The sequence below is a fragment of the Dipodomys merriami genome, unplaced genomic scaffold (genome assembly GCF_024711535.1).
Source record: "Dipodomys merriami isolate MVZ:Mamm:240054 unplaced genomic scaffold, mDipMer1.0.p SCAF_3, whole genome shotgun sequence".
Classification (NCBI taxonomy): Eukaryota; Metazoa; Chordata; class Mammalia; order Rodentia; family Heteromyidae; genus Dipodomys; species Dipodomys merriami.
The window spans coordinates 85,072,085-85,097,672 of NW_027204492.1; the positions used below are offsets into that span (position 1 = coordinate 85,072,085).

Genomic DNA, 25,588 nt, shown 5'->3' on the forward strand with positions numbered 1-25,588 from the left:
GTTGTGACAGCTTTAGAGGTTTAGAGACAGTATCCAGGGTCTCAAGCTAGGACCTGTTTGTTGGGAGCTGTGTCTTAGGTGCCCTGAAGTCTCTGGGCTTGACCTGTAGACTGGCACTGCCCCTAAGCTTTTGTGCTCAAGACTAGCACTGTACCACTTAAGCCTGTTTCACTTCTGGCTCTTTCAGTACTTAATTGGAGTTAAGAGTCTCATGGAAGCTGGGCGCCCGTGGCTCACGCCTGTAATCCTAGCTACTCAGGAGGCTGAGATCTGAGGATCACAGTTCAAAGCCAGCCTGGGCAGGAAAGTCTGTGAGACTCTTATCTCCAATAAACCACTAGAAAACCGGAAATGGCGCTGTGGCTCAAGCGATAGAGTGCTCGCCTTGAGCTGAAGAGCGCAGGGACAGCGCCTAAGCCCAGAGTTCAAGCCCTATGACCAACCAAAAAAAAAGTCTCATGGAGGGCTGGGAAGGTGGCTCAGTGGTAGAGTGCTTGCCTTCCATGTATAAGGCCCTGGGTGCAATTCCTCAGCAGCACATAAGCAGAAAAAGCCAGAAGCGGCGCTGTGGCTCAAGTGGGAGAGCGCTAGCGTTGAGCTGAAGAGCTGAAGGACAGCGCTCAAGCCCAGAGTTCAGGCCCCACGACCCAAAAAAAGTCTCATGGACTTTCCTGCCAGGCTGGTTTTGAACTGAGATTCCTGAATAGCTAGGATTACAGGAGTTAGCCACCAGTGTCCAGCTTGGGGGGGGGGGGTGTGTGACATGTCTTTGTTAAAATGAGACTGTTTAGGACTGTCACCTATATGGTAGAAATCTTTGGGTGTCTGTTACAGCCCAAGTTTGTAAAACCAAAGAGCATTGGCTCACAATTACATGGGATGAGAATGAGCATCCCAAACCTCATGTTTTTATTCTCATGCTTTATAACTGGTACATATAGGCTTAGAGAACACTAAGCTATTTACTTTCAAAGTGCTTTTTAAAACAGAAGTATGTCTGGGCCCCTGTGGCTGAGACCTGAGGATCGAGGTTCAAAGCTAGCCCAAGCAGACAAATCTGTGAGACTCTTATCTCCAATTAATCAGCAAAATGCCAGAAGTGGAGCTGTGGCTTAAGTGGCAGAGCACCAGCAAAAAAATCTTGTTTGAGGGGCTGGGAAGGTGGCTCAGTGGTAGAGCGCTTGCCTTGTATGCATGAGGCCCTGGGTTTGATTCCTCAGCACCACATAAGCAAAAAGAAAAAAGCTGGAAGTGGTGCTGTGGCTCAAGTGGTAGAGCGCTAGCCTTGAGCTGAAGAGATGAAGGACAGTGCTCAGGCCCAGAGTTCAGGCCCCACGACCAGACCAAAAAAAAAAAAATCTTGTTTGAAGCAAACTTCCTTTAGGGTGCTTTACAGATGGTTCAGGTGGTATGCTGTGGGGAATCTAAGCTGAGTCAGATAGCTGAACCTTGAAAACTCCTATTTCCAGGCCACTTCCTGGTTCCCCCCTACACTGTGCACCATTTGGCCCCTACCCTTTCATCTCCCAGCACCTACCCAGGCCCCACAATTCTCCACACCTCAGCTTGTTCAGTCAACAAGATTTATTGATGTCCGTTCCAGACTGGGTAGGGCTGAAGGGGTACACAAGAGAACCAGATTCAGTCCAAGCCTGAAGGTAAGCCTGGGGGGAAAAGGGCAGGAAACACCCACATAGACACAACAGATCTGGCATCTGGTAGCAGGGCACAGTCACACATCGGGACACTCTGGTGGGCACAGGTAGTCAGGAAAGGCTTCCTAGAGAACATGTCACAGGAGGAGGGGGCAGGAGACGAGGCAGCCATCTGAACCTTTGCCTTTTTGTACATGTCTAGGTAATTAACTTTTTCAGACCAGTGGACCCAGGGTGAGCTCAACAGGTTAGAGGGCTGGCAGGCAGCAGGGACTCCCTTCTCAGCCCAGCACATCTGAGTGAAGTTCTTTCCTGCAACTCTTGGCCTGTACTTTGCCTTCTGCCATGTGAGCCCTTCACTGGGCTCCATCTCCGTGGTTTTCAAGGCTTCCCTGAGACAGTCCACATGGACCAGGTACTCTATCCAGTCCCTGGCACATCATCAGCTTCTAATCAATGCACATTATTGTTCTAAGTGCTATCTACAGACTATCTAGGTCTTGATTCCAGCCTCAAGTAGTCCCAGAAGTCATCATACCCCAGGGCTGGGGTTTCCAGAACTCTCAGGAGTTCCTAAGAGTGTGAGATACTTCTTGACAAAGATAGAGCTTGATTCTTAGCTCCCTGTTTCAGGGCTGGCAGAGTCTGGGCCATAGGTATCTTATCTCCCTTCCAGGGGCATGTGGGCTTTCCAGATCTACAGCCCAGACAAGAGAACCTACAACTCTTAAGGCTAGTATCGTAAGTATAATAAGCAGAAACCAAACACAGTCAGAGCCCTGGGAGATCTCCTTTTCTTTCAGGAGGACAGTAGCTATGTCCACCTGCCCTGGGGTTGCCTCATACTAATGGGGCAGGAATGAGACCCACAACAGAGCCCTCAGGCTCCAGGCAAAAAAAAAAAGCAGGTGCAACAACAAAATATCTTCTTTGGGTATGGTACCACACACCTGTTAATCCCAGCACTTGGGCATTGGGAGACAAGAAGGGGCATGAATTCAAGGGTAGCCTGGGCTTCACAGCAAGTTCCAGGCCAGCCTCTATTACATAAAGACCTTGTCTCAAAACAAAGCAGTGAAAAAAAAAAACCCAACAAACCAACCAACTAAAATCACCCCTATTCTGGGGCTTGGCTGGAGCTCAGCCCTTGGACCTCCATGAAAGGCCCGAAATCTCAAATACAGACAAAACTTGACATAAAAAAATGTACTTCCAAAAGTGGCGAGTGGGAGGTTTCTAAGTGCAACCCACAACTGGGGAAGGGAAAGGGGACCCGGAGTTGATCCTCACCACACCCCTGACCCTGGGGCAGGTAGAAGCAAGCAAGGGCAGATGGCAGCAGGAGAGGCATTGGTGGTCATCCCCACAAGAGGACAGCAGTAGGATAGAGATGGGTAGGTTCAGGCCTCTCAGTCAGTTTGATGAAGATTTCTCAGGACTAGAAGAGATATTTTCGGCAGGATTGAGTCCCGCACTTGCATTCAATACGGACCCGCTTCTTGGGGGATCCAGGGAGCCCAGCCAGGCCAAAGTTGGAGTCCATGTGGGTACTTTCTATGTCCACGGGATCCACTATGGAGTCATAATCAGGAAGGGAGGGAAGGAACTTGTTAGAAGGACTGTACAGAGTTGTCCTGCTACCCTCTACTCCAGGAGACCAAGGGCCAAGGGAGCTTAAGTTAGGAGATGATCTGTGGGATGAGGATTGGGAGATGGGGCCAGAACATAGCACTGGAGGGATGTTTATGCCAGAGACTGAAGGAGGTTAGGATAGGCAGAAGGGTTGTCAGGGAATCAAGGAGAATGGAACGGTGGGCCACCTGGGCAACCCAGAAGGGCACCTGAACTCCTCTATCCAAGATCTATCTCAGGTGTCTCAGAGAGGCTAGTCTGTGAAGGAAGATTATGGTTGGAGGCCACAAGGGTGTCCAGACAGAGGGAAGAAGGAAAATGACCTTTTCACTGCTTGAGTAGGGAGGGGCTAGAGGTACCACTCAGTCAAGATGGGGCACAGAGCTGGGCGCTGGTGGCTCACACCTGTAATCCTAGCTACTCAGGAGGCTGAGATCTGAGGATCATGGTTTAAAGCCACCCAGGAAGGAGCTGGCTCCTGAGACTCTTATCTCCAATTAACCACCAGAAAACCAGAAGTGGTGCTGTCTCTCAAACTGGTAGAGTGCTAGCCCTGAAGCAAAAAGCGCTCAGGGCTACGTAGTACCCTTAGTTCAAGCCCCATGACTGGCCAAAACAAACAAACAAAAAAAAAGATAGGGCACAGTAGTGCCGTCACTCTCCAGCCAATCATCCTTTCCTGTGAGTTTTGGCAATCGCAGCTCTGTTTGGGGGCCCAATGGTCAGAATATAGGAATTGCCCAAGGTATAGGAAAGAGTCCAGGTAGGAGACTGGGAGTTAAAAGGCACATCCTTAAACCTCCAGTGAACAAACGTCCCTTGATCCTCAGTGATCCCTCCCACCTGTTCCTTGAGAAGGAAGTAACTGTGCACCCCAATCCCCCAGGGCCCTTGTTGCTCCCACCTTGCATGTTGTAATCAAAGGTGAGCTCCTCGCCTGCCCAGATGGTCCTTGTGGCAAAGAAAGCGATGCGGGGCAGCCGCTCATCAAGGTTATCTATGAATACGTTGTACACTTGCAGGTTGGGGTCACACTGGGCAAGAAAGAACAGTGGGAGGGTGAGGAGGAACCCTGGTCTACCCCCTTTCAACCCACTGCCCACCTGCTGGGGGACCCACACTATGGTTGACAAAGTGGGAAATATTGCCATAGTAGGCAGCATCCACAGTATACACATCCTCCACGTAGTCCAGGTCAAAGAGGTAGGTAGCACCCTGGCGGTCGTAGATCTGGCCCCGCCGCTCTGCCTCCTCTGAGGTAATGATCTGGGAAAGGAAGAGAATAGATTTGTCATGATGGTTCAAGCAAGCTGACCCTACCACTTCTCAAAGAGCTACCTACCACCCACCTTTCCTTCTGCCTCTGGATGGCAGGAAGCCATCCTTACAGTGGTGGGGGGGCTTGACTACAAAGGACAAAGTCCACCTTCTGCTGCCCAGAAAGCCTGCTGAAGATGTGCCAGAGCCCTTGAGTCGGAGCAAGATGGGGACTGAGACAGAAATTCAGAGTAAGGGCATTGAGGAATGATGACCAGGGTGCAACGGAGAGCTAGAGAGGGAGAGACTTGACAGATCCAATACAAGAGGCTTAGAGCAAGTACAAGACAATGCAGACCACACAGGTGACAAACAAGACATGGAGAACAAAAAGGAAGAAAGAAACCTGGAATGGCGGGGTTGGGGGAAGGCAGAGAGAAGGCCAGAATGGACAGAAAAGATATTCAGACAAAAGCCTTAGTGACAGAGAAAGAAACACAGACAGAATCTTGAGTATGAAAGACACCCCCAAGGGCAGGGTTCTGGTGGTTCATGCCTGTAATCCTAGCTGCTGAGAGGCTAAGATCTGACAATCAAGGTTCAAAAGGCCAGCCCAGGCAAGAAAAGTCCATAAGACTCTTGGCTCCAACTAGCCACCAGAAAACTGGAAGTGGTGCTGTGGCGCTGTAGCCTTGAGCAAAAGAGCTCAAGGAAAGTGCCTAGACCCTGAGTTCAAGCCCCACGACCAATTGCAACAACAAAAAGACCCTAAGGCCTTCATAGAGGTTCAAGGCCTTAAGGTCTCTGAGTTTGAGATATTCAGTAAAGAGGCCAAAGCCAAAATCTTGGAACAGAATCAAAGAGATAGAATGAGATAAAGAGAAAACACTAAAGAAAAAGATACCCAGGGCTGGGAATGTGGCTTAGTGGTAGAGTGCTTGCCTAGCATGCATGAAGCCCTGGGTTCATAAGACAGTACCACATAAAACAGAAAAGGCCAGATGTGGTGGCAGTGGTTCAAGTGGTGGATTTTTAACCTTGAGCAAAAGAAACTCAGGGACAGTGCTCAGGCCCTGAGTTCAAGCCCCAGGAGTGGCAAAAAAAAAAAAAAGTAAAAGAAAAGATACCCAAGCAGAGATGAGAGCAGCTCTCCCTCAAGTCTACACTATGCTTGGCAGTGCCAACACCCAGTCCTAGAGATAGCAGGTAGATCCTCTACCTCTTGTCTTTTCCCCAGCGGGGCTCCACATCCTAGGGAACATGAAGGTACCCACCCAATCTATTGATGAATTCCACCTCACTTTGTGTGTTTGTGTGTGTACCAGGCAATGTCCCTGAGCTTTGTGCTCAAGGCTAGCACTCTACTACTACCACTTGAGCCACAGCTCCACTTCCGTTTTGTGTTGTGTGTGTGTGTGTGTAATTGAAGACTAAGAGTGTCACGGACTTTCTTGACCAATCTGGCTTCAAACCCATGATCCTCAGATCTCAGCCTCCTGAGCCATTTAGGATTATAGGAATGAGCCACAAGCACCAGCTTCACCTTACTCTTGCTTGACAGAACTCTCCTCTCCTTCCTGAAACCAATGACTACTGCCTCTGGCAATCTCCAAGCATGAGTGACTACACACTTCTCCAGGCCAGGGTCCCAAGACTACCATCTCAACTCAGGGTGCCTGAAGTGCCAGCCTCCTCCTACTTCCTCCTACTCCTCAGTCAGGATACCAGAAGAGTGCATAGCCCACAGCAGACATGTGGTAATAATTTTTTCTTTTCCATTGGTTCTCTAGCCTAGCAAGCTGTCCTTTGTTCAATGGCAGTCTTCCAGACAGGTCCAATATTCTCTTCTCCCCACACTTCTTTTACCTTTCCCTTTCTCTTACTCAAAAGACCCACTGTCCACTCCACAGACAACCCTAGACACAAACCTTTTCCACCAACCCCATGTGGCTGGGGTACCACACTCTTCTGACTTACAAATTAACCCCTTCTGCAACCCATATTTACTTCCAAACCACAGTGCTCATTGCCTCTTTCTATTCCATCCAGGAGATATGCTGATTCTTTCATATGTAATTTTTTGATACTAGTACTGGAACATGAACTCAGGGCCTCAAGCACCATACTTCTTTGGCTCTTGTTATATCCCTTACAAGAGAATCTCTACTCTTTTTTTTTTTTTTTGGGGGGGGGGTGTCAGTCGTGGGGCTTGAACTCTGGGCTTGCGCACTGACCCGCGCTCTTCAGCTCAAGGCGAGAACTCTACTGCTCTTCAGCTCAAGGTGAGTGCTCTACCACTTGAGCCACAGCGCCACTTCTGGTTTTTGAGTGGTTTATTAGAGATAAGAGTCTCACAGACTTTCCTGCCCAGGCTGGCTTTGAACCATGATCCGCAGATCTCAGCCTCCTGAATAGCTAGGATTATAGGCCTGAGCCACCAGCACCCACCCCATGAGACTCTTACCTCCAATAAACTACCAAAAATCCACAAGTGGAGCTGTGGCTCAAGTGCTACAGCGCTAGCCTTGGAAGGTAGGAAGGAAGGAAGGAAAAGAGGGAGGGAGGGAGATAGCTACCTCAGGGACAGCTCCCAGACGGAGTTCAAGTCCCAGGACTGGCAAAAAAGAAAAGAAAAAAGAAGCTGGGCACTGCCGGCTCTTGTCTATAATCCTAGTACTCCGGAAACTGAGATGTGAGGATCGCAGTTCAAAGCCAGCCTGGGCAGGAAAGTCTGTGAGTCTCTTATCGCCAATAAACCACCAGAAAACCAGAAGTGGTGCTGTGGCTCAAGTGGTAGAGTACTTGCCTTGAACTGAAGAGCTCAGAGATGGCACCCAGGCCCAGAGTTCAAGCCCCACGACAAAAAAAAAAAAAAAGAGCCAAGTGAGGCTGGGAATGTGGCTTAATGGTTGAGTGCTTGCCTAGCATGCATGCATGAAGCCCTGGGTTTGGTTCCTTAGTAAACAGAACAAACCAGAAGTGGTGCTCAAGTGGTAGAGTGCTAGCCTTGAGCAAAAGAAACCTAGGGACAATGCCCACACCCTGAGTTCTGAGTTCAAGCCCTAGGACAGCAAGAAAAGCCAAGCTGAGCTGGGCCCTGGTGACTCCTGCCTGTAATCTAGCTAAGGAGGCTGAAAACTGCAGTACAAAGCCAACCCATGAAAGAAAGTCCTTGAGACTCTTATCTCTAGTTAACTACCAAAAAAGATATGGTTCTAATGGTAGAACACTAACCATGAAAGAAAAAAAAAAAAGCTCAGGGCCAGAGTTCAAGCCCCAGAACTGGCACACAAAAGAGAGCCAGAGTCCTTGTGAAGCCAAGAATTCTGAGGTCAGACTCTACCTTATGGTGTTGGCTAAAAGGAGACAGCTCTTCTCTTGAGCCTCACGCTTCCTAGCTACTTAGAAACCAGTCACCTCACTCAATAAGCTCTAGGATCAAGAAACAGCCTTTTACCAGCACACTGGCTCTTGTCTGAACCATCTTTCTAATTGTAGCTCCTGTCCATGCCAAGAAGAAAGCCCGCATCCTTCGCAGGCTCCACCTTCCTGCCTATTCTGCCCTTACCTGTTCCCCCAGTCTTACCAGGAGTTGAGTCATCACACAATCCCTCTAGGGCACAAACGGTTCCTTCTCTTCCTAGTGCCATGCTGTAATGGGTGGCCTACCTTGAAAAACCAGGAACAAACTCATGCTCTTCCCATCCCTGTTTACCAGCAGCTTTCCAGACTGTTGGGGGAAGACAAGACAGCATAGTAACGGGCAGCTTGGAAAAGTTGTGGAGATGAATGAGATCTAGCAGACTGAATCAACTGCTCTTCTGCCACTACCCAGAAGTGAGACTTTCACTGCCCTCTCCCTGTGCTTGTTGTTTCTTTAGCACCAATTACCCTCCCCTCAAAAAACAAGAACAGCAACAGGCCTGGCTGAGCACTAGTGTTAGACACTTAGCCTTAAAAATATTTGTTATTAGCTTTGTGACTCTGGACAAGTTATTACACCTCTCTGGGCCTCTGTTTTCTTACCTGTAGAACAGGTAAAATGACAAAAATTCCATTCTAATTTAATGAAGTGGTTTGGTTGGGAACAAAGATGTAATGAGCAGTTGAGTGCCAAATCTTGTCTAAGATGCCTTTTACCAAGAGAGAAAAGCTGCTAATTAAATGATGTCTATCATTTAATTAAGTCAATTAACACTCACCTTCATTCCAGAGCTATTCAAATATGAAGGGGATGCATGTTTCATAATGGATAAAATGTGTTAGTAGTCTATGCTGGTTGAGGGTCAAAATGTCCTGAAGAAACGTGAAGGTTTGGACCAAATGGAACGGTGCAAAGGAGTGAAAGGCTGCTTACGTAGCAGGTGTGACTGTCAGTGTCCCAAAGTAGGACAGTGTAGCATTTAGGTATGGGGCGTATGGCCTCAATTACATAGCACTTTGGAAGCATATAGAATAGTACCACCACATAACTTCACCTCAGGTAAGAAGAACAAAGACTAAATAGACTTTTATTGGGTCAGGTTGAACCCAATCTTGTAGCCAGATGGGTTTGAAGCCCACTCTCCTACCCATCTTGCTGTGCCATCTTGAGGCCATGTGGGAAGGAGGTTGGCACTGAAAGTATTTTGGGGAACTATCAGAAGGACCACTGGATCTCAGGATACCCTCCAGAGGTGGGCCTGGAAGTTGCTGATTGTGGCAAGATAGAGGCCATGGAATAGCATGGAGAAAACTGCAGAGACGGGAAGGGTGAGAACCCAAGGAAACCTTTTGTGTTGTTGTCATTGTTGGTTTTGTCTGTTGTGGGGCTTGAACTCTGGGCCTGGGTGCTGTCCCTGAGCTCTTCAGTTCAAGGCGAACACTCTACCACTTGAGCCATAGCACTACTTCATTTTCTGGTGGTTTATTGGAGATAAGAGTCTCACAGACCTTTCTACCTGGGCTGGCTTTGAACTCCTCAGATCTCAGCTTCCTGAGTAGCTAGGATTACAGACATGAGCCACCAGCACCCGACTTCCTGTTGTTTTTAGGGTACAAGAGTTAGGACCCTGAAGCCTGAGCATTTTGGATTTTCTAACTTTTAGACTTGTAGCAGCTAACACTTACCTGAGACTTACTGTGTACTGGGCACTGCTCAAGCGTCTCCTCCAAGTGCTTCACACAGAATAACTAGCTAAACGCCTCTAACAAGCGTATGAGGAGGGTGCTCTTACAGCTCCCATGTTCCAGATTAGGAAACTGAAACAAAGAGAGGTGAGTTGACTGCTGATGAGTGGTGGAACAGAGATGCAACCTTGAGTAGGCAAGCAGGCACTGGGTCCACCTTTTTTACCCACCTTGTTGTATACCCTCTTCAAAGGCCATACTGGAAGAGTCTGGCTCTGGCAGTATTTGAGAGGGACTGTGGCACTAGCAGAAGGACCCATGGACCAAAGGGTCCCAGGGTCCCACAAGTAGACCTGGAAGTTGCCAATCATGGCCAGATGGGAGGACGTGGAATAGCATGCATAAAGAAAATTGTTACAAGAGTAGAATAGGTGAGAGAGCTTCCAGAGGTGAAGAGTCAGTACAGTAAGACCAGGGGATGCTGAGGCTAATGTGGAGTGTAGGCTCTTCTTCCTGCAGGATCGTTATGTAGAGATAGCTTTTCCTCTACCTATTAGTGAAGTGGACTTGATTCCTCCTGGGAAGGCCTCTAGGACTGTCAGGATTCTTTAGGGTCTGAACACTACCATCACCCTCCAAGACTGCCAGGGGCCCCCAGAATACGAATATATATCTTCATCTACACAGTTAGTGCCACCCTCTAAGGGCATGGACACCTCTGTCCTATCAGGGTGCTCACGGGTATAGACTTCTCTGGGGTTGAGAATAATTTTTCCTGACCCTCACAACAGCATGGGTGTGGTTACTTCCCAAGTCAGGAGATGGGAAGAGCACACATTCTTCCCCTAGCTCATCAGGGTACTCTAGGATGCAAACATCTCTTCCTGCAGATCCTCAGGACCTCTTCACCCAACAAGCCTGGCCCTCTCTCTGGTCTATGGACATTTCCTCTAGCAGACTGGGGTGTGGTTGTTCCCTTGTTTGGACTGTTAGGGTCCTCTATGGTGTAGATTTGCTTTGAGACTTTCTATCTGTCCCTCTAGGGTCTGACCTCTACTCTGATTCCTCAGAATGGGAGCCTTTCTTCTTCAACTGTGTCACTGCTGCAGTGTAGACACCCTGAGATGTGTGTCCCTTAAGGGACCTATAGAAATCTGTGCAGGCTTTGGGGTTGTCTCTATGACAAGGCACACTCAGGGATTAAGATGGTTGATGGTCAAGGTCCTGGGATGCTACATATCTCCCAAGACATGAGACAGGTTTATAAAATTTCTTTTTCCAGTCCTGGGGCTTGAATCTCAAGGCCTGGGCACTATCCCTGAACTCTTTTTCTCAAGGCTAGTGCTCTACCACTTGGAGCTAAGTGCCACTTGCAGTTTTCTAGTGGTTAATTGGAGGTAAGAATCACACTTTCCTGCCTGGGCTGGCTTTGAGTTGCAATCCTCAGATATAATCCTCCTGAGTAGCTAGGGTTACAAGCATAAGCCACCAGCAACAGGCTCAACACAGGTCTATATTAACAAAATAAACCTCCCTGGTCAAAAGGCCAACCATAGCCCACCTTAGGATCTAACACTGTAACAGACACACTTGACAGTTATTTACCCATTACCTCTTTTTGCCAGTCCTGGGGCTTCAACTCAGGGACTAGGGAATATGGCTAAACTTCTTTTGCTCAAGGCTAGCACTCTACCACTTAAGACACAGCACCACTCCTGACTTTTTCTGTTTATATGGTACAGAGGAAGAGGGCTTCGTGCATGCTAAGTAAGTACTCTACCACTAAGCTACATTTTCAGCCACCCATTACCTCTTGGTTTTACACTTGACCACACACATGGCTAAAGCATTTCCTTTCTCACCCCTACTTGGCACTGAGGTAAAGTGACTCCGTTCCAGCCAGCAAATAGTGAGCAGAAGTGACATGCACTGTGTCCAGGCCTGACCCATTAGAACCCTCAACGTCAGTCCCTCCACCATATCACCAGAAACTTCCAGGCAATGCTGAGGATCTGGCAGTGAACTGGAAGCTTGAGAAAAGCACAAGTAGGGAAAGAACCTAAGGATCCCCCCACACCCCTGTAGAAATGCCTGCTCAGGAGTTTCTGGTGCTCATGGCAAAGTGCTAATATGCAAAGCTATCAGAATCTGGGCATTGTTCCTTAAAGCAACTAGCCTGACTCAAGTATCTTCTAGCTTTTCCCAAAGGTGATCTATAGAAAAGGTAGCTAACCACCATCCAAGGCATGCCTGCATCCTATTCCAGACACATTTGTGATAACATGGCACTGTAACCTGAGATGATACGTCTTTTCAGATAACACTACTCTGTCCTCACAGTACCGGCCTCTAAAAGGAATGTTGCCTAGAGCTCAGTTCCTATACTGCTTTTTTGCTAGGTACCCTTATGAAGTCAACCCTGGACAGAAGCACTTCAATGTTAATTAACTTAACCCATATGACTGTGCTGGTGGGCTCTAGGTATTTTTTTTGCCGGTCCTGGGCCTTGAACTCAGGGCCTGGGCACCATCCCTGAGCTTCTTTTTTGCTCAAGGATAGCACTCTACCACTTGAGCCACAGCACCACTTTTGGCGTTTTCTGTTTATGTGGTACTGAAGAATCGAACTCAGGGCTTCATGCATGCTAGGTAAGCACTCTACCACTAAGACATATTCCCAGCCCAAGTTGGCCAGGTATTCATATCCTTAAAGCCATGCAGACAGACCTCCCAGACCCTCCTCACAAGGAATTTCAACCACATGGTAGTGAAATCTGAGTACACTTACTGCCCACATGCCCTCCCAGGCCTATCTCCTTACCTCTCCAACATACTCCATGACAAAGCTGTTCTTGCGGATCTTCTCCAAGGTGCGGACACCCCAGCCACGCCCATCGTCCGTGCGGAAGATGCAGAGGTTATAGCGGATACCCTTCTGGACTACACGGTTGGGGCAGTCATAGCCACAGCGACAGCGGGAGTTGCACTCGTAGATAGGCTGTCCAGCTCGTAGGCGCACCTGGCCCTGGTCATTGTAAGCAAACTTGTGCAGGGATGCCCCCGGACAGCAGCCTCCTGAGGGTGCCCACAGACAGTCCTGGCACTCACAGCCCACAGCTACCTGGTTGAGGGTGATGCCCTCACCAACACGGTACTCATTTATATACACAAAGGCCCGAGGGGGGCCATCTAAGTCCACCTCATTCTCCACAGTGATGCGTCCAATGTGGTTGCGCTTGGCATTGAGTTCCTGTTCCCAGCGCTGAAGAGCCCGCCTCTGCTTAGCCTTCTGCACCAGGTAGTTGGACAAGTTTGGGTCCAGGTGCCGGGGTGGCCTGGATCGGTGGTGCCGCCGGAGCAGCTCCCTTTCTAAATCTTTATGGAACTGCTTGAGGAGGCGCACACACTTGAGATTCTGCCGTGGCTCCCAGGTGTTCTCCGAGTCAGGGTACCCGCGCCACTTTACCAGATAATACTCTTGATCCTGTGGTGGAAAGGATTTACTAAGTTCAATGCCCTCCCTGCCCCTCTGCTATCTGTCCAGTGCCTACTTTGCATTTCATTTCCCCAAACCATGTCCTTTCTCCCATGGTTCCATCAACAGCTTCCCCCTCTTTTTTTTTTTTTTTGTAGGATGTGGGGCTTGAGTTCAGGGCCTGAGCTTTCTTGCTCCAGGCTAGTGCTCTACCACATTGAGCCACAGCACCAATGGTTTTCTGGTGGTTAATTGGAGATAAAGAGACTCATGGGCTTTCCTGCCTGGGCTGGCTTTGAAGTACAATCCTCAGATCTCAACCTACTGAGCTGAGCCACAGGTGCCTGGCCTCTTATTTGTTGTTGTTGTTGTTTTTGTATTGGTCGTGAGGGTTGAACTCTGGGCCTGGGCATGTCCCCCAGCTCTTCAGCTCAAGGCTAGTACTCTACTGCTTGAACCACAGTGCCACTTACGGTTTTTTCTGCTTATGTGGTGCTGAGGAATCAAACCCAGGGCCTCATGCATGCAAGGCAAGCACTCCATCACTGAGCCACCTTCCCAACCCCCGCTTTTGTTTTTAAATGGCAGTCCTAGGGCTTGAACTCAGGGGCTGGACTCTATCCTTGAGCTCTTTTTTTGCTCAAGGTCAGAGCTCTGCCACTTGAGCCACAGCTCCATTTCCAGCTGTTAAGGGATTAATTGGATATAGGAGTCTCACTGGATCTTCTTGCCCAGGCTAGCATTGAACCATGATCCTCAGTTCTCAGCCTCCTGGATAGCTAGGGTTACAGGTGTAAGATACCAGTGCCCAACCTACTTCCTCCTCTTTCTAGATATTCACTCAATCCTTGTTTTGTTGGCAGTCCTGGGGCTTGAACTCGGGCCTGGGTACAGTCCCTGAGCTTCTTTTGCTCAAGGCTAGCACTCTATCACTGGAGCTACAGTGTCATTTCCAGCTTTTTTTGTTTATGTGGTACTGAGCAATTGAATCCAGGGCTTCATGCATGCTAGGCAAGCCCTCTACTACTAAGCCACATTCCCAGCCCTGTTCACTCATCCTTGACTCCACCTCTGCACACATTCCCCACATCCATGCTCAGGACATCCTTCAAAATCCATCTAGAATTTGGCCCTTCAAACCATCAAACCACTATCACCGCCACCAACATCATGGCTAGCCTAACCCCCAACGGGAACCTCCTCACTGGTCTCCAGCTTCCATCCTAATCCCTACAGGTTGTTTTCTACACAGCAGCCAAGAAGAGCTTTCATTGATGGGAGGTAGCTATAGGACAGATTTTTGTGTGTGTGTGTGCCAGTACAGGGACTTGAACACAGAGCCTGGGTGTTGTCCCTTAGTATTGTCCTGAAGGTTGTCACTGTACCACTTGGTCACATCTCCACTTCCAGCTTTTTGGTGGTTAACTGGGTATAGAGTCTCACAGACTTTCCTGTTCAGGTTTCCTTTGAACCATGATCCTCAGGGGATTAAGCTACTCAGGTATGATCCACCTGTACCCGGACAGAATTAACAGCAGAGTCTGGAGTTAGTCAGGTAGATAAAAATCTTCAGTTTGTAGCACTCTGGCTGTTTCACCTTAGGCAAGTTGTTTAATTTTCATAGTCCTCACTTTCCTTGTTTGTAAAGAAAATACAAATATAAACCAAGCAAGGTGCTACACACCACTAATCCCAGGACTAGGAAGACTGAGTCAGAAGGATTATAAGCTCATGAACTGTACAGCAAGACTCTACCTCAAGCAAATAAATGAGAAAAACAAACCTATGTGTGATAGTACAAGCCAGTACTCAAGAGGCTGAGACAGGAGGGTGGGCCAATCTGGTTTACACAGCAAGTTCCAGGTAGCCTGAGCTACCTAATGACACCCTGTCTTATGGCTCCTCCTCCCCAAAATGAAGAAAAATGTAGCTTGATGCTTTTCTTCTCTTTTTTTAAGGGACTGAATTAAGGGCCTGTTGCTTGTCAAGTAGGTGTTCTATCACTTGAGTTATGTCTCTAGCCCCTTTTGCCTTCAGTTTTTTGTGCTGGTATTGAGGTTTAAATTAGGACTGGACACTGTCTCTTAGCTTTTTGGATCAAGGCTGGTGTTGTACCACTTGAGCCAGAACTCCACTCCTTGCCATTTTGGTGGCTAATTAGCAGTAAGAATCTCATGGGCTTTCCTGTCAAAGCTGACTTCGAACCCGGATTCTCAGACCTGTCTCCTGAGTAGCTAGGACTACAGGTGTGAGCCACCAACTCACAACTTCCTTGTTTTCTTTTGTTTTCCTACATTGTTATTAGATGTACAGAGTTGTTACAGCTACCTAAGTCAGGCAAAGAGTACATTTCTCCCAGAAATTAAAACGAGATTTTTCTTTGTTGTTGTTTTTCTTTTCTTTTCTTCTTGTTTGTTCATTTATCTGTCTTTGGGAGGGTTAGGAAGGGCACAGAAATGGAGGGACAAAGGGTTAACAAAGTAGCAGTGGGGGCTGGGAATGTGGCTTAGTGGCAGAGTGCTTGCGTAGCATGCACGAAGCCCTGGGTTCGATTCCTCAGTACCACATACACAGGAAGAGCCAGAAGTTGTTCTGTGGCTCAAGTGATAGCCTTGAACAAAAAGAGCTAAGGGCCAGTGCTAAGACTCTGAGTTCAAACCACAGGACTGGGAAGAAAAAAAAAACAGTAGTAGCACTCACTAGACACTATGTGGAAAATGAACTATCCAACTTGTATGTAGGTAGAGATAGGAGGGAAAAACTAAGAGAGTGCAAGGGAAGGAGTGATGTTGTCCAAAAAGAAATGTACTTAAAGCTGGGCACCAGTGGCTCATCCCTGTAATCCTAACTACTTAGGAGGCTGAGATCTGAGGATTGCAGTTCCAAGCCAGCCCAGGCAGGAAAGTCTGTGAGACTCTTATCTCCAATTAACCGCCAGAAAACTGGAAGTGGCACTGTGGCTCAAAGTGGTAAGAGCAAAAAACCCCAGGGACTGCACCCAGGCAGAGTTCAAGCCCTACAACCTCTTTTTTTTCTTTTTTTGGGTCCAGTCATGGGTCCTGAACTCTGGGCCTGGGTGAGCCACAGCGCCACTTCCGGCTTTTTCTTTTTTGCTTATGTGGTACCGAGGAATCGAACCCAGGGCCTCATGCATGCAAGGCAAGCACTCTACCACTGAGCCATCTTCCCAACCCCTTCTGGTGGTTTATTGGAGATAGGAGTCTCACGGTCTTTCCTGCCCGGGCTGGCTTTGAACCGCGATCCTCAGATCTCAGTCTCCTATGTAGCTAGGATTACAGGCGTGAGCCAACAGCGCCTGGCTGAGTACATCAGCTTTATAGTAACAAAAGAATACATTTCTTACTGGACAATGTCATCCCTTCCCTTGCTCTCTCCCAGTTTTCAGTTGCCATGTTTTTGAGGTAGGATCTCACTTTATGCCAGAGGCAGGCCTGGACTTCAAACCTACTTGTGTTGCTGGGAATAGCAGGTGCACCCACTGCACCCAGCTATTACTAAAGATTTGAGTCTCAAAACCTCAATGCCAGTGGCTCACACCTGTAATCCTACCTACTCAAGAGGCAGAGTTACAAAGATCACGGTTCAAAGCTAGTCAGGGAACAAAAGTCTATGAGGGGCTGGGAAGGTGGCTCAGTGGTAGAGCGCTTGCCTTGCATGCCTGAGGCCCTGAGTTCGACTCCTCAGCACCACATAAGCAAAAAGAAAAAAGCCGGAAGTGGTGCTGTGGCTCAAATGGTAGAGTGCTAGCCTTGAGCTGAAGAGCTGAGGGACAGCGCCCAGGCCCAGAGTTCAGGCCCCACGGCCAGACCCAAAAGAAAAAAAGAAAAAACAAAGTGGTAGAGTGCTTGCCTTGCATGAATGAGGCCCTGGGTTCGATTACTCAGCACCACATAAGAAAAAGGCCAGAAGTGGCGCTGTGGCTCAAGTGGTAGAGCACTGGCCTTGAGCTGAAGAGCTGAGGGACAGGGCCCAGGCCCAGAGTTCAGGCCCCACGATTGGACCCCCCCCCCAAAAAAAAGCAGCTATGAACAGTACCCAGGCCCTGAGTTCAATCCCCACAACTGATAGAAAAAAAAGTCTTAAAAGGGTTTCTGTAGAGCTGGGCACTGGTGGCTCACACCTATAATCCTAGCTACTCAGGAGGCTGAGATCTAAGGATTGTGGTTCAAAGCCAGCCAGGGCAGGAAAATCTGTGAGACTCTTATTTATAGTTAACCACAAAAAGCTAGAAGTGGAGCTGTGGCCCAAGTGGTAGAGCTCTAGCTTTGTTTGAGCATAAAAAGTCAAGGACAGCACCCTGGCTGAGATCAAGCACCAAGACAGGAAAAAAAATGGTTTCTGTTAAAAGCCTAGATTCCCACTGGAGCCAACATCTGGTCTGCTCAAACTATCTTGCTGGCTCAGTTCCTCTCCTTAATCCTTCTAAGTAACCATCCAGCTGTTTTTTCCTGCCAGCAGTGGAAACTGTTGCCATTTTACAGAAACCTTTTTGTGGGAAAATTTCTTGACTTTTAGGGGAGTGGGAGCTAAATTTGTTTTCTATTTCAGTTGGTTTCTATTTCCAATACTGACAGAGATTTACTTAGGGTTAATATGGCTCTTACCCCCTACCAAGCAACTTAATCTCCCCACCAGTAAAGTGGGAATAAGAGGGTCTATTCATCCCATTTTTTTTCCAGGAAGGATCAGAGATTATTTCCTTTGTAAACAGGTGTGGGTAGTGAAGCAAAAGGCCAATTTTCTTGAGATGTCCCCTCCCCCAAAGCAGTCACCCCAAACTCACACGGATCTTCTTGTAATCACACAGGTACTCCACTTCAAAGTCATACAAATTCTTCTTAGACACACCAAGAGCAGGGCAGGAGAGCTTGGCCAGGCGGCACAGATCCTGTAGCTGATGCAAAGAGGATTTGCAACATATGCTGCAGCCTGGAAAGAGGGGACCCAAGAATCAGGAAAACTGAATCCACACACCTTCCCCAGGAGCTAAGAGGCTTATGCAAGTGGGAGTTCCAGGAACCAGAATGTGCAATGCTCAAAGCAGCCCCTGGGGCAGCAAGGTTCAAGGTGAAGTTAGGTGGAGTAATTACCTCAAAGGAATGGTTTCCCAGTTTCATCTACACTATTCCTAAAACGGCCAGCAAATTAGCAGAGGGGTCCAGGCTCAATCACCCTTCTTTCACTTTGCAAAAGAAAGGGAACCTACACTGTCCCAAGAGGTGGGTGGGGAGGGAGCTGGGATTAAAATTTCCAGGGCATCTAACAAAGGTGTTAAGGGAAAAGACAGGACTTCAATCTCAAATCTGAAACTTCTGGGCCAAATATATTTTGGAATTTAAAAACTAGTATAAAAAAAACTAGTATGCCCCCCAACATTAATCTTGCACTCCCTGGGTGAAGGGGCAGAGTAGTAGAGGAATAGCAACAGCAAAAGTAACATTATCCAAGGAAGTAACATTTACTGAAATAGTAACATGTACTGCAAAAGCATAAAACTGCCATATTAAAATGAAGTAAAGATGTTTAAGGACTCACTGAATTGTCTTACGTTTTAAAAAACCTTTTGCTATGATACCAAATTTTTTAAAAGGTCTCATTTACAGGGCTTTTTAGATTTGGAGATTATAATCCATTAACTCCCTTGAATTAGTCTGAGGCCCTTGATCCCGCCCAAGTATTTTTCCACAGTGCATTTGATGTGCGGGTCTCACACACACATCTTAAGGACATGAGTCCTTTTAAATATGCCTCAACTGACAACTGGAATGTGGTTTAAGTGGTGGAGCAACAAGCCCTGAGCAGAGAACAGAAGGATCTGGGTTCAATCCCCAGTACTAGCACAAAAAAATAACATTTACGTATGTATATATGCACAAACATATATACTATACACACACAAAAATCCTGTTTCTGGGATCACCAATATTTTCCAATTGCACAGGATCTTAAAAAAAAAAGTCTAAATTTCTGATTCAAAGCATACCATTAAGGTGCTTTAGAAGCCATTTTATCAGATGTCACCAAACATTCGATTGCAAACATTCCGGTCAACCATTCTATTTCACCTTTTAAAAACGCTTAATATTTTTTACTTCTCATTACAACGATCAAACTTAGACCCGCTACAAAATACTTTACACGTCAACATGAAATCATCCAAGTGCTTCTCTAAAACGATTTCCTGTGTGCCTCCGACACTTAAACCGAGGCCCAGGGCACTCAGGGCCGGTGCCCGCGCTTCGCGGTCTCAGATCTCGCTTCTCCCTTCCCAACCCCTTCAACTTCCATTTCAAACACCGTCAAAGTGACCCTAAATAAGGTCGCCAGCAGCTGGCACCGCAGCGACCACAGCGGGACTCGCCTACCCTTTACAGGTCCGGTCACACTTGTGGAATCCATCTTCCTTGCTGCTTTACTCCCGGAGAGTCCCCCCTCAAAGCAGTCACCCCTCTTTTCTTCCACATGGAGGCTTCCGACTCTACTAGGGAGGCCCCATTCCCCTCTTTGGGGGGAATCCTCTACTCCGAACTCTTCCGCCATCAGGCTACACTAGCGTTCCCCCAAAGTGTCTGTCTAAGAAGGGGTCCGTCCTCCTCCTTCCTCCCCTTCCGGAGTCTCGCGTGGAAATCGAAAGGGTAACGGTCACGGGGACCAAATTTTCCCGCGCGCGGATGCAGACTGCTTGTCAAGACCCCGCGCGGAGGCAAGACGACCAGACGTGAACTGAGGCGCGGGCCCTCTCCCGCGTCCTCACTCAGCCCCGCACCCCGCGAGTCCTGAAACATGCGACCCTCCCCCGAGCCCCGCCCAACCCGCACGCCAGGCCCGCGCTCCTGGAGCCTCATCTTTTCCGCACCCGGCTTCCAGCTCCCGGCTCCATGGCCTCGGACGCCGGATCCCCGAGCTGTCGACATCACCCTTCCAAGTCCACCTGGCCCAGCTAAGCGGCCCGTGCCTCTACCGCTACTACTTCACCTTTTAAATTTTCCGCCATCTTTCTACACAGCTAACGATATTCAGGCCTAGCTGGCCTCGCGAGAAGAGAGTTCGCGCGGGCGTGGTCCGGCACACACAGCCTATTGGCAGTGCCTCACTGCGAGCTGTGTCCGCACGGACCAACCCGTGAGCCGTGACTAGACTCCTCCCGGGACCGGCTCGTTCCCGGAGGCGGGTGCTCGCTGTGCTTTCCCAGTATGCGTCTGGGCGGTGGCGCGGCAGCGGGGGCGGCAACCGAGATAGCTGAGGTTGCCTGAGGCTCCGCGCACGCACTGGTCTGTCCGTCATTGCGTTAGCCAATCACAGCGTTCCCAGTCCTAGTGAGATTCTTTCTCCTGTCAGACCTTCTGATGTGAATCATTACATTTTTAACCCCAAGCACGCCGTGACATGCCCAGGCGGGCTACGGCCCCAGCCAGTCGCTCAGCTGATTATCTGATGCAGTCGCGCAGTCAGATGTCTGTCCATTCCGACTGCAACCTCGACTTCCATACTGTCTCTTAACAGTAGCACTCATTTGTACCCTCAGGCTTTCCTTCCAAAACAGGTTCTTGCTGTTTTCCTTCAAACCGTACCCCATGTTATTAATGTCAGCCCTCCTCTCCATCTACCCTTGACATGGAATCAGCTGCTATTTTCCCCAAGAGGAAACTAATACTAAGCTGCAGCATTCAGCAAGACCTCTCTGGCAGTCTGGGATTAAGTCAGGACAAGCTATCATTCCCAGCTTTGTCTGGGTATTTGCACTGTCAGTTGGTCACTACCGTTACTTTAAGTCCCTCACTTCTCATATAAACCACAATCAAGTTATAGATACGACCTGGGAGGAAATAGAGGTATGATGAAGACTAGGGGCCACTTGTCAGAAGGTCTCCGTTGTGTAGAAAAATTCAGTGTGTGTGAATTGGTTGTTAGTGCTGAAAGGCCAAAAAGACAAATCCAGGCAGAGTTCTGGTTGCTCCCACCTATAATCCTAGCTACTCAGAGATCTGAGGAGAGCAAGAAAGTCCCTGAGACTATCTCCAGTGAATTAACAAAAAGGCAGCAGTGGAGCTGTGGTTCAAGTGGTGGAGCACTAGCTCTGAGGGGGGAAAAATAACACTCAGGGACAGTACACAAACCCTAAGTTTCTTTATTTGGGGGTCCGGTCGTGGGGCCTGAACTCTGGGCCTGGGCGCTGTTCCGCAGCTCTTAGGCTCAAGGCTAACGCTCTACCACTTGAGCCTTAGCACCACTGCCTGCTTTTTCTGCTTATGTGGTGCTGAGGAATCAAACTCAGGGCTTCATGCATGCAAGGCAAGCACTCTACCACTCAGCCACCATCCCAGCCCCCCAAACCCTAAGTTTCAAGACCCAGTATTGGAAGGAAAAAAAAAAAACAGAAAAAATAGTAGGTTAAATGTGAACCAAAGCTGGGCACCAATACTTCACATCTGTAATCCTAGCTACTCAGGAGGCTGATATCTGAGGATCTCTGTTTGAAGCCAGTCTAGACAGAAAAGTCCCTGTGAGACTCTTACCAATTAACCACCCAAAAACCAGAAGAGGCGCAGTGACTCAAGTGGTAGAGTGCTAACCTTGAACACAATGAGGCTCAGGGACAGCACCTAGACCCTGAGTTCAAGCCCCACAAGCAACAACAAGAAGAAAAAAATGTGGGCTGGGAAGGTGGCTCAGTGGTAGAGCACTTGCCTTGCATGCCTGAGGCCCTGAGTTCGATTCCTCAGCACCACATAAGCAAAAAGAAAAAAGCCGGAAGTGGCGCTGTGGCTCAAGTGGTAGAGCGCTAGCCTTGAGCTGAAGAGCTGAGGGACAGCGTCCAGGCCCCAGAGTTCAGGCCCACGACTGGAACAAAAAAAAAAAGAAGAAAAAAATGTGAACCCAGCCCAGACAGGAAATTCCATGATACTCTTATCTCCAATTAACCACCAAAAAGCCAGAAGTGGAATTTGGACTGAAGTCATGGACCACTAGTTGAACAACAACACAAAAGCTCAAGATCAAGCACTGACTTCAAGCCTTAGGACCCACAGAAAGAAAAATAAACAGTCTGAGGTGGGGAAGGGGATGGGAGGAGGCTGGAACATAGCTTAGTAGTAGAGTGCTAAACGAATATGGTCAAGCCCTGAGTTTTAACCTCTAACACCACAAAAAAAAATCTAGGCATCAGTAGACAGTATGAAATGCAGAGTAGACTTACGTTTCTTTTTCTTTTCCTTGTTGATGGAAGAACTGGGGCATTGAGCTCTTGCTTGGCTTTTCCTATCAAGGCTGGTGCTAGTTAATTGGAAGTTGAGGCTCAAACAGTAGAACACCAGCCTTGAGTAAAAGAGTCAAGCAAGAATGTGAGGCCTTGCCAGGAGCTAGTGGCTCACCCCTATAATCCTAGCTACTCAGGAGGCTGAGATCTGAGGATCGCAGCTGCCTTGCATGTATGAGGCCCTGGTTCGATTCCTCAGCACCACATAAGCAGAGTAAAAGCCAGAAGTGGCACTGTAGCTCAAGTGGTAGAGTGCTAGCCTTGAGCTGAAGAGCTGAGGGACAGCGCCCAGGCCCAGAGTTCAGGCCCCAAGACAGGCCAAAAAAAAAAAATCCTGCCTTGCAGGAAAGTCCACAAGACCTTTTTTTCTTTTTTCTTTTGGGTACGGTCGTGGGGCCTGAACTCTGGGCCTGGGAGCTGTCCCTCAGCTCTTCAGCTCAAGGCTAGGGCTCTACCACTTGAGCCACAGCACCACTTCTGGCTTTTTTCCCCTGCTTATGCGGTGCTGAGGAATCGAACCCAGGGCCTCATGCATGCAAGGCAAGCACTCTACCACTGAGCCACCTTCTCAGCCCCGCAAGACTCTTCTCTACATTTAACCACCAGAAAACTGGATATGCAGCTGTGGTTCAAAGTAGTAGAGTGCTAGCCTTGAGCAAAAGAGATTGTCCAGGCCCTGAGTTCAAGCCCCACAACCAACAACAACCAAAAGAGTGTGAAACTCTGAGTTCAAATACCAGTGCACCTGTGTGTGCACGTGTGTGCATGCACACACGCCCACACACATATACATGCACACATAGCCAATGAAGCTAGAGGGTTTACTTAGGTTTTCCCTCAGCTATGCATGATATAACTGATTCCTAGAAAAAGCCATTCACAATACTTAGCCATTGACACCAGAAGCAGTACCTTAGGACATCAGTCAGCTACCCTGTTAGGCTCTGGCAGGGGTGGGAGGATGAGGGTGGAGGCTGCCTATAGCCACTGCCAGACACTGCCACTAACTGGTTTGGTTGTCATTCAGTTGGATATTGTGTGCCTCACAACTTCAGGAAATCACACCATCAGTTCCTCAAATTGCCCCTATCCCTGTCACTCCATGAGTTACAGTTAATCAAACTGATATTTCTGTCTGTTGTTAGTCTAGCTATCAGCTGCCTGCTGGAGAAATGGCTGGTTGGTCTGAGGTCCCATCAGCCTCAATTTACCATGGGTGGTACAGTCAACAGGAAGTCCCACCATGCAGACCTTTCCCTTCCTAATTCCCTCTCAGATACCAGTCCTTGTGTGCTCACAATCTCTGTGACAACCCAGGGCTTCCCATTTCCAGAAGTTCAAGAGACCTGTACTGCCCATAAGAGAACCATAAGTTCCCAGGCATGGTGGGCTCTCATGCCTATAATCCTAGCTACTCAGGAGGCTAAGATCTGAGGATTGCAGTTCAAAGCCAATCTGGGCAGAAAAGTCCTCCTGAGACTCTTACCGCCAATTAATCACCTAAAAGCCAGAAGTGGAGCTATGGCTCAAAGTAGTAGAGCACTATCCTTAAGCAAAAAAAGCTCAGAGACAGCACCCAAGCCCCGAGTTCAAGCCCCACACTAACAAAAAATTTAAAAAGTGGCATAAGTCATGACTTCAGCCAACCTGGATCTAGAGGAAAGGTATTGGGTAGTGGATAGCAGTCCTTGTTACTACTTGAATAATATAGATATAAGTCTTGGGGTCCAAAACCTGACCATCTGGGTTCAAATTCCAGCTTTACCATTTACAGAAATGTATGATTTTTAGCTAGGCGCCAGTGGCTCGTGCCTCTAATCCTAGCTACTCAGGAAGCTGAGATCTGAGAACCACAGTTCAAAGCCAGCCTGGGCAGGAAACACCATGAGGCTCTTATTTCCAATTAACCACCAGAAAACTGGAAGTGGTGCTGTGGGTCAAGTGGTAAAGCACTCGCCTTGAGCTGAAGAGCTGAGGTACAGCGCCCAGGCCCAGAGTTCAAGCCCCATAACTGAGAAAAAAAAAAAAAAGAAAGGAAAAGAAAAGAAAAATGTATGATTTGACTATGGGGGATTACTTCACTTGACAATAATGTTGGAGTATGCATCTCCTGCTAATCTAGAAAATGAACCAGGAAACCTCAGAAAGTAAGAAGTCATCCTGTTACTATGATGTCCCTCTCCCAACCATTTGTGTATTCATTGAGCATTAATAAAGCAACTATATACCACCTTGCCCAAGGGTGAGGTCAAGAAAAGGCTTTATCCTTCACAAACCATAAGACTGGACTTAAGCTGGGTGCTGGTGGCTCACATCTGTAAACCTAGCTACTCAGAAAGCTGAGATCTGAAGATTATGGTTTGAAGCTAGCCCAGGCAGGAAAGGCAGAGAACTTATCTCCAATTAATCACCAGCAAACCATGGTTCAAAGTGGTAGAGTGCTAGCCTTGAGCACAAAAGCTCAAGTGCAGTGCCCAGGTTCTGAATTCAAGCCCCATCAGTAACAAAAAAAAAAAAAATCTGGACCTGCCAGGCACTGGTGGCTCTGCCTATAACCTTAGCTACTAATGAGGCTGAGATCTGAGAATCATGGTTTAAAGCCAGCCCAGGCAGGAAAGTCTGTGAGAATCTTATCTCCAATTAATCACCAGAAAACCAGAAGTGGTGCTGGGGCCCAAGTGGTAGAGCGCTAGCCTTGAGCTGAAGAGCTGAGGGACAGTGCCCAGGCCCAGAGTTCAGGCCCACAACTAACAACAACAACAACCTGGGTTCACTGGCCTTGTGCCTATAATCCTAGCTACTCAGGAGGCTACTGGATGATCATGGTTTGAAGTCATCCTGGGCAGGAAAGTCCATGAAACTATTTTTTTGTGTGTGTACGCTAGGCCTGGGGCTTGAACTTAGGGTCTGGGAACTGTCTCTTGTGCTCAAAGCTAGTGCTCTATCACTTGAACAATAGCTCAACTTCCAGCTTTTTTGCTTAATCAGAGATGAGTCTTTTTTTTTTTGAGATGTCTTTTTTTTTTTTTTTTTGTGGATCATGGGGCCTGAACTCTGGGCCTGAGCACTGTCCCTCAGCAATTCAGCTCAAGGCTAGCGCTCTACCACTTGAGCCACTTTCCCAGACCTTGAGATAAGAATTTTAGGGGCTTACCTACCCACTCTGGCTTCAAATTGAGATCCT

General features: G+C 48.2%; 1 protein-coding gene across 3 annotated transcripts; it reads right to left on the reverse strand.

The window, feature by feature from the left end:
• Positions 1 to 1,566: 1,566 nt before the first annotated feature.
• Positions 1,567 to 20,300, reverse strand: Suv39h1 (SUV39H1 histone lysine methyltransferase). Of its 3 annotated transcripts, none has more exons than XM_070040512.1 (6): positions 20,124 to 20,300; positions 17,932 to 18,077; positions 12,474 to 13,136; positions 4,407 to 4,553; positions 4,192 to 4,321; positions 1,567 to 3,227 (listed from the first exon to the last, which is right to left on the reverse strand). In XM_070040512.1, exons 1-6 carry the CDS (start codon positions 20,140 to 20,142, stop codon positions 3,094 to 3,096), a joined length of 1,239 nt encoding a protein of 412 aa, XP_069896613.1. In that variant the 5' UTR covers positions 20,143 to 20,300; the 3' UTR covers positions 1,567 to 3,093. The 3 variants fall into 3 exon arrangements, with proteins under 3 accessions (XP_069896613.1, XP_069896612.1, XP_069896611.1); XM_070040511.1 differs by having other exon boundaries at positions 20,005 to 20,196; XM_070040510.1 differs by lacking the exon at positions 20,124 to 20,300 and adding an exon at positions 19,514 to 19,902.
• Between the last annotated feature and the right edge of the window lie 5,288 nt (positions 20,301 to 25,588).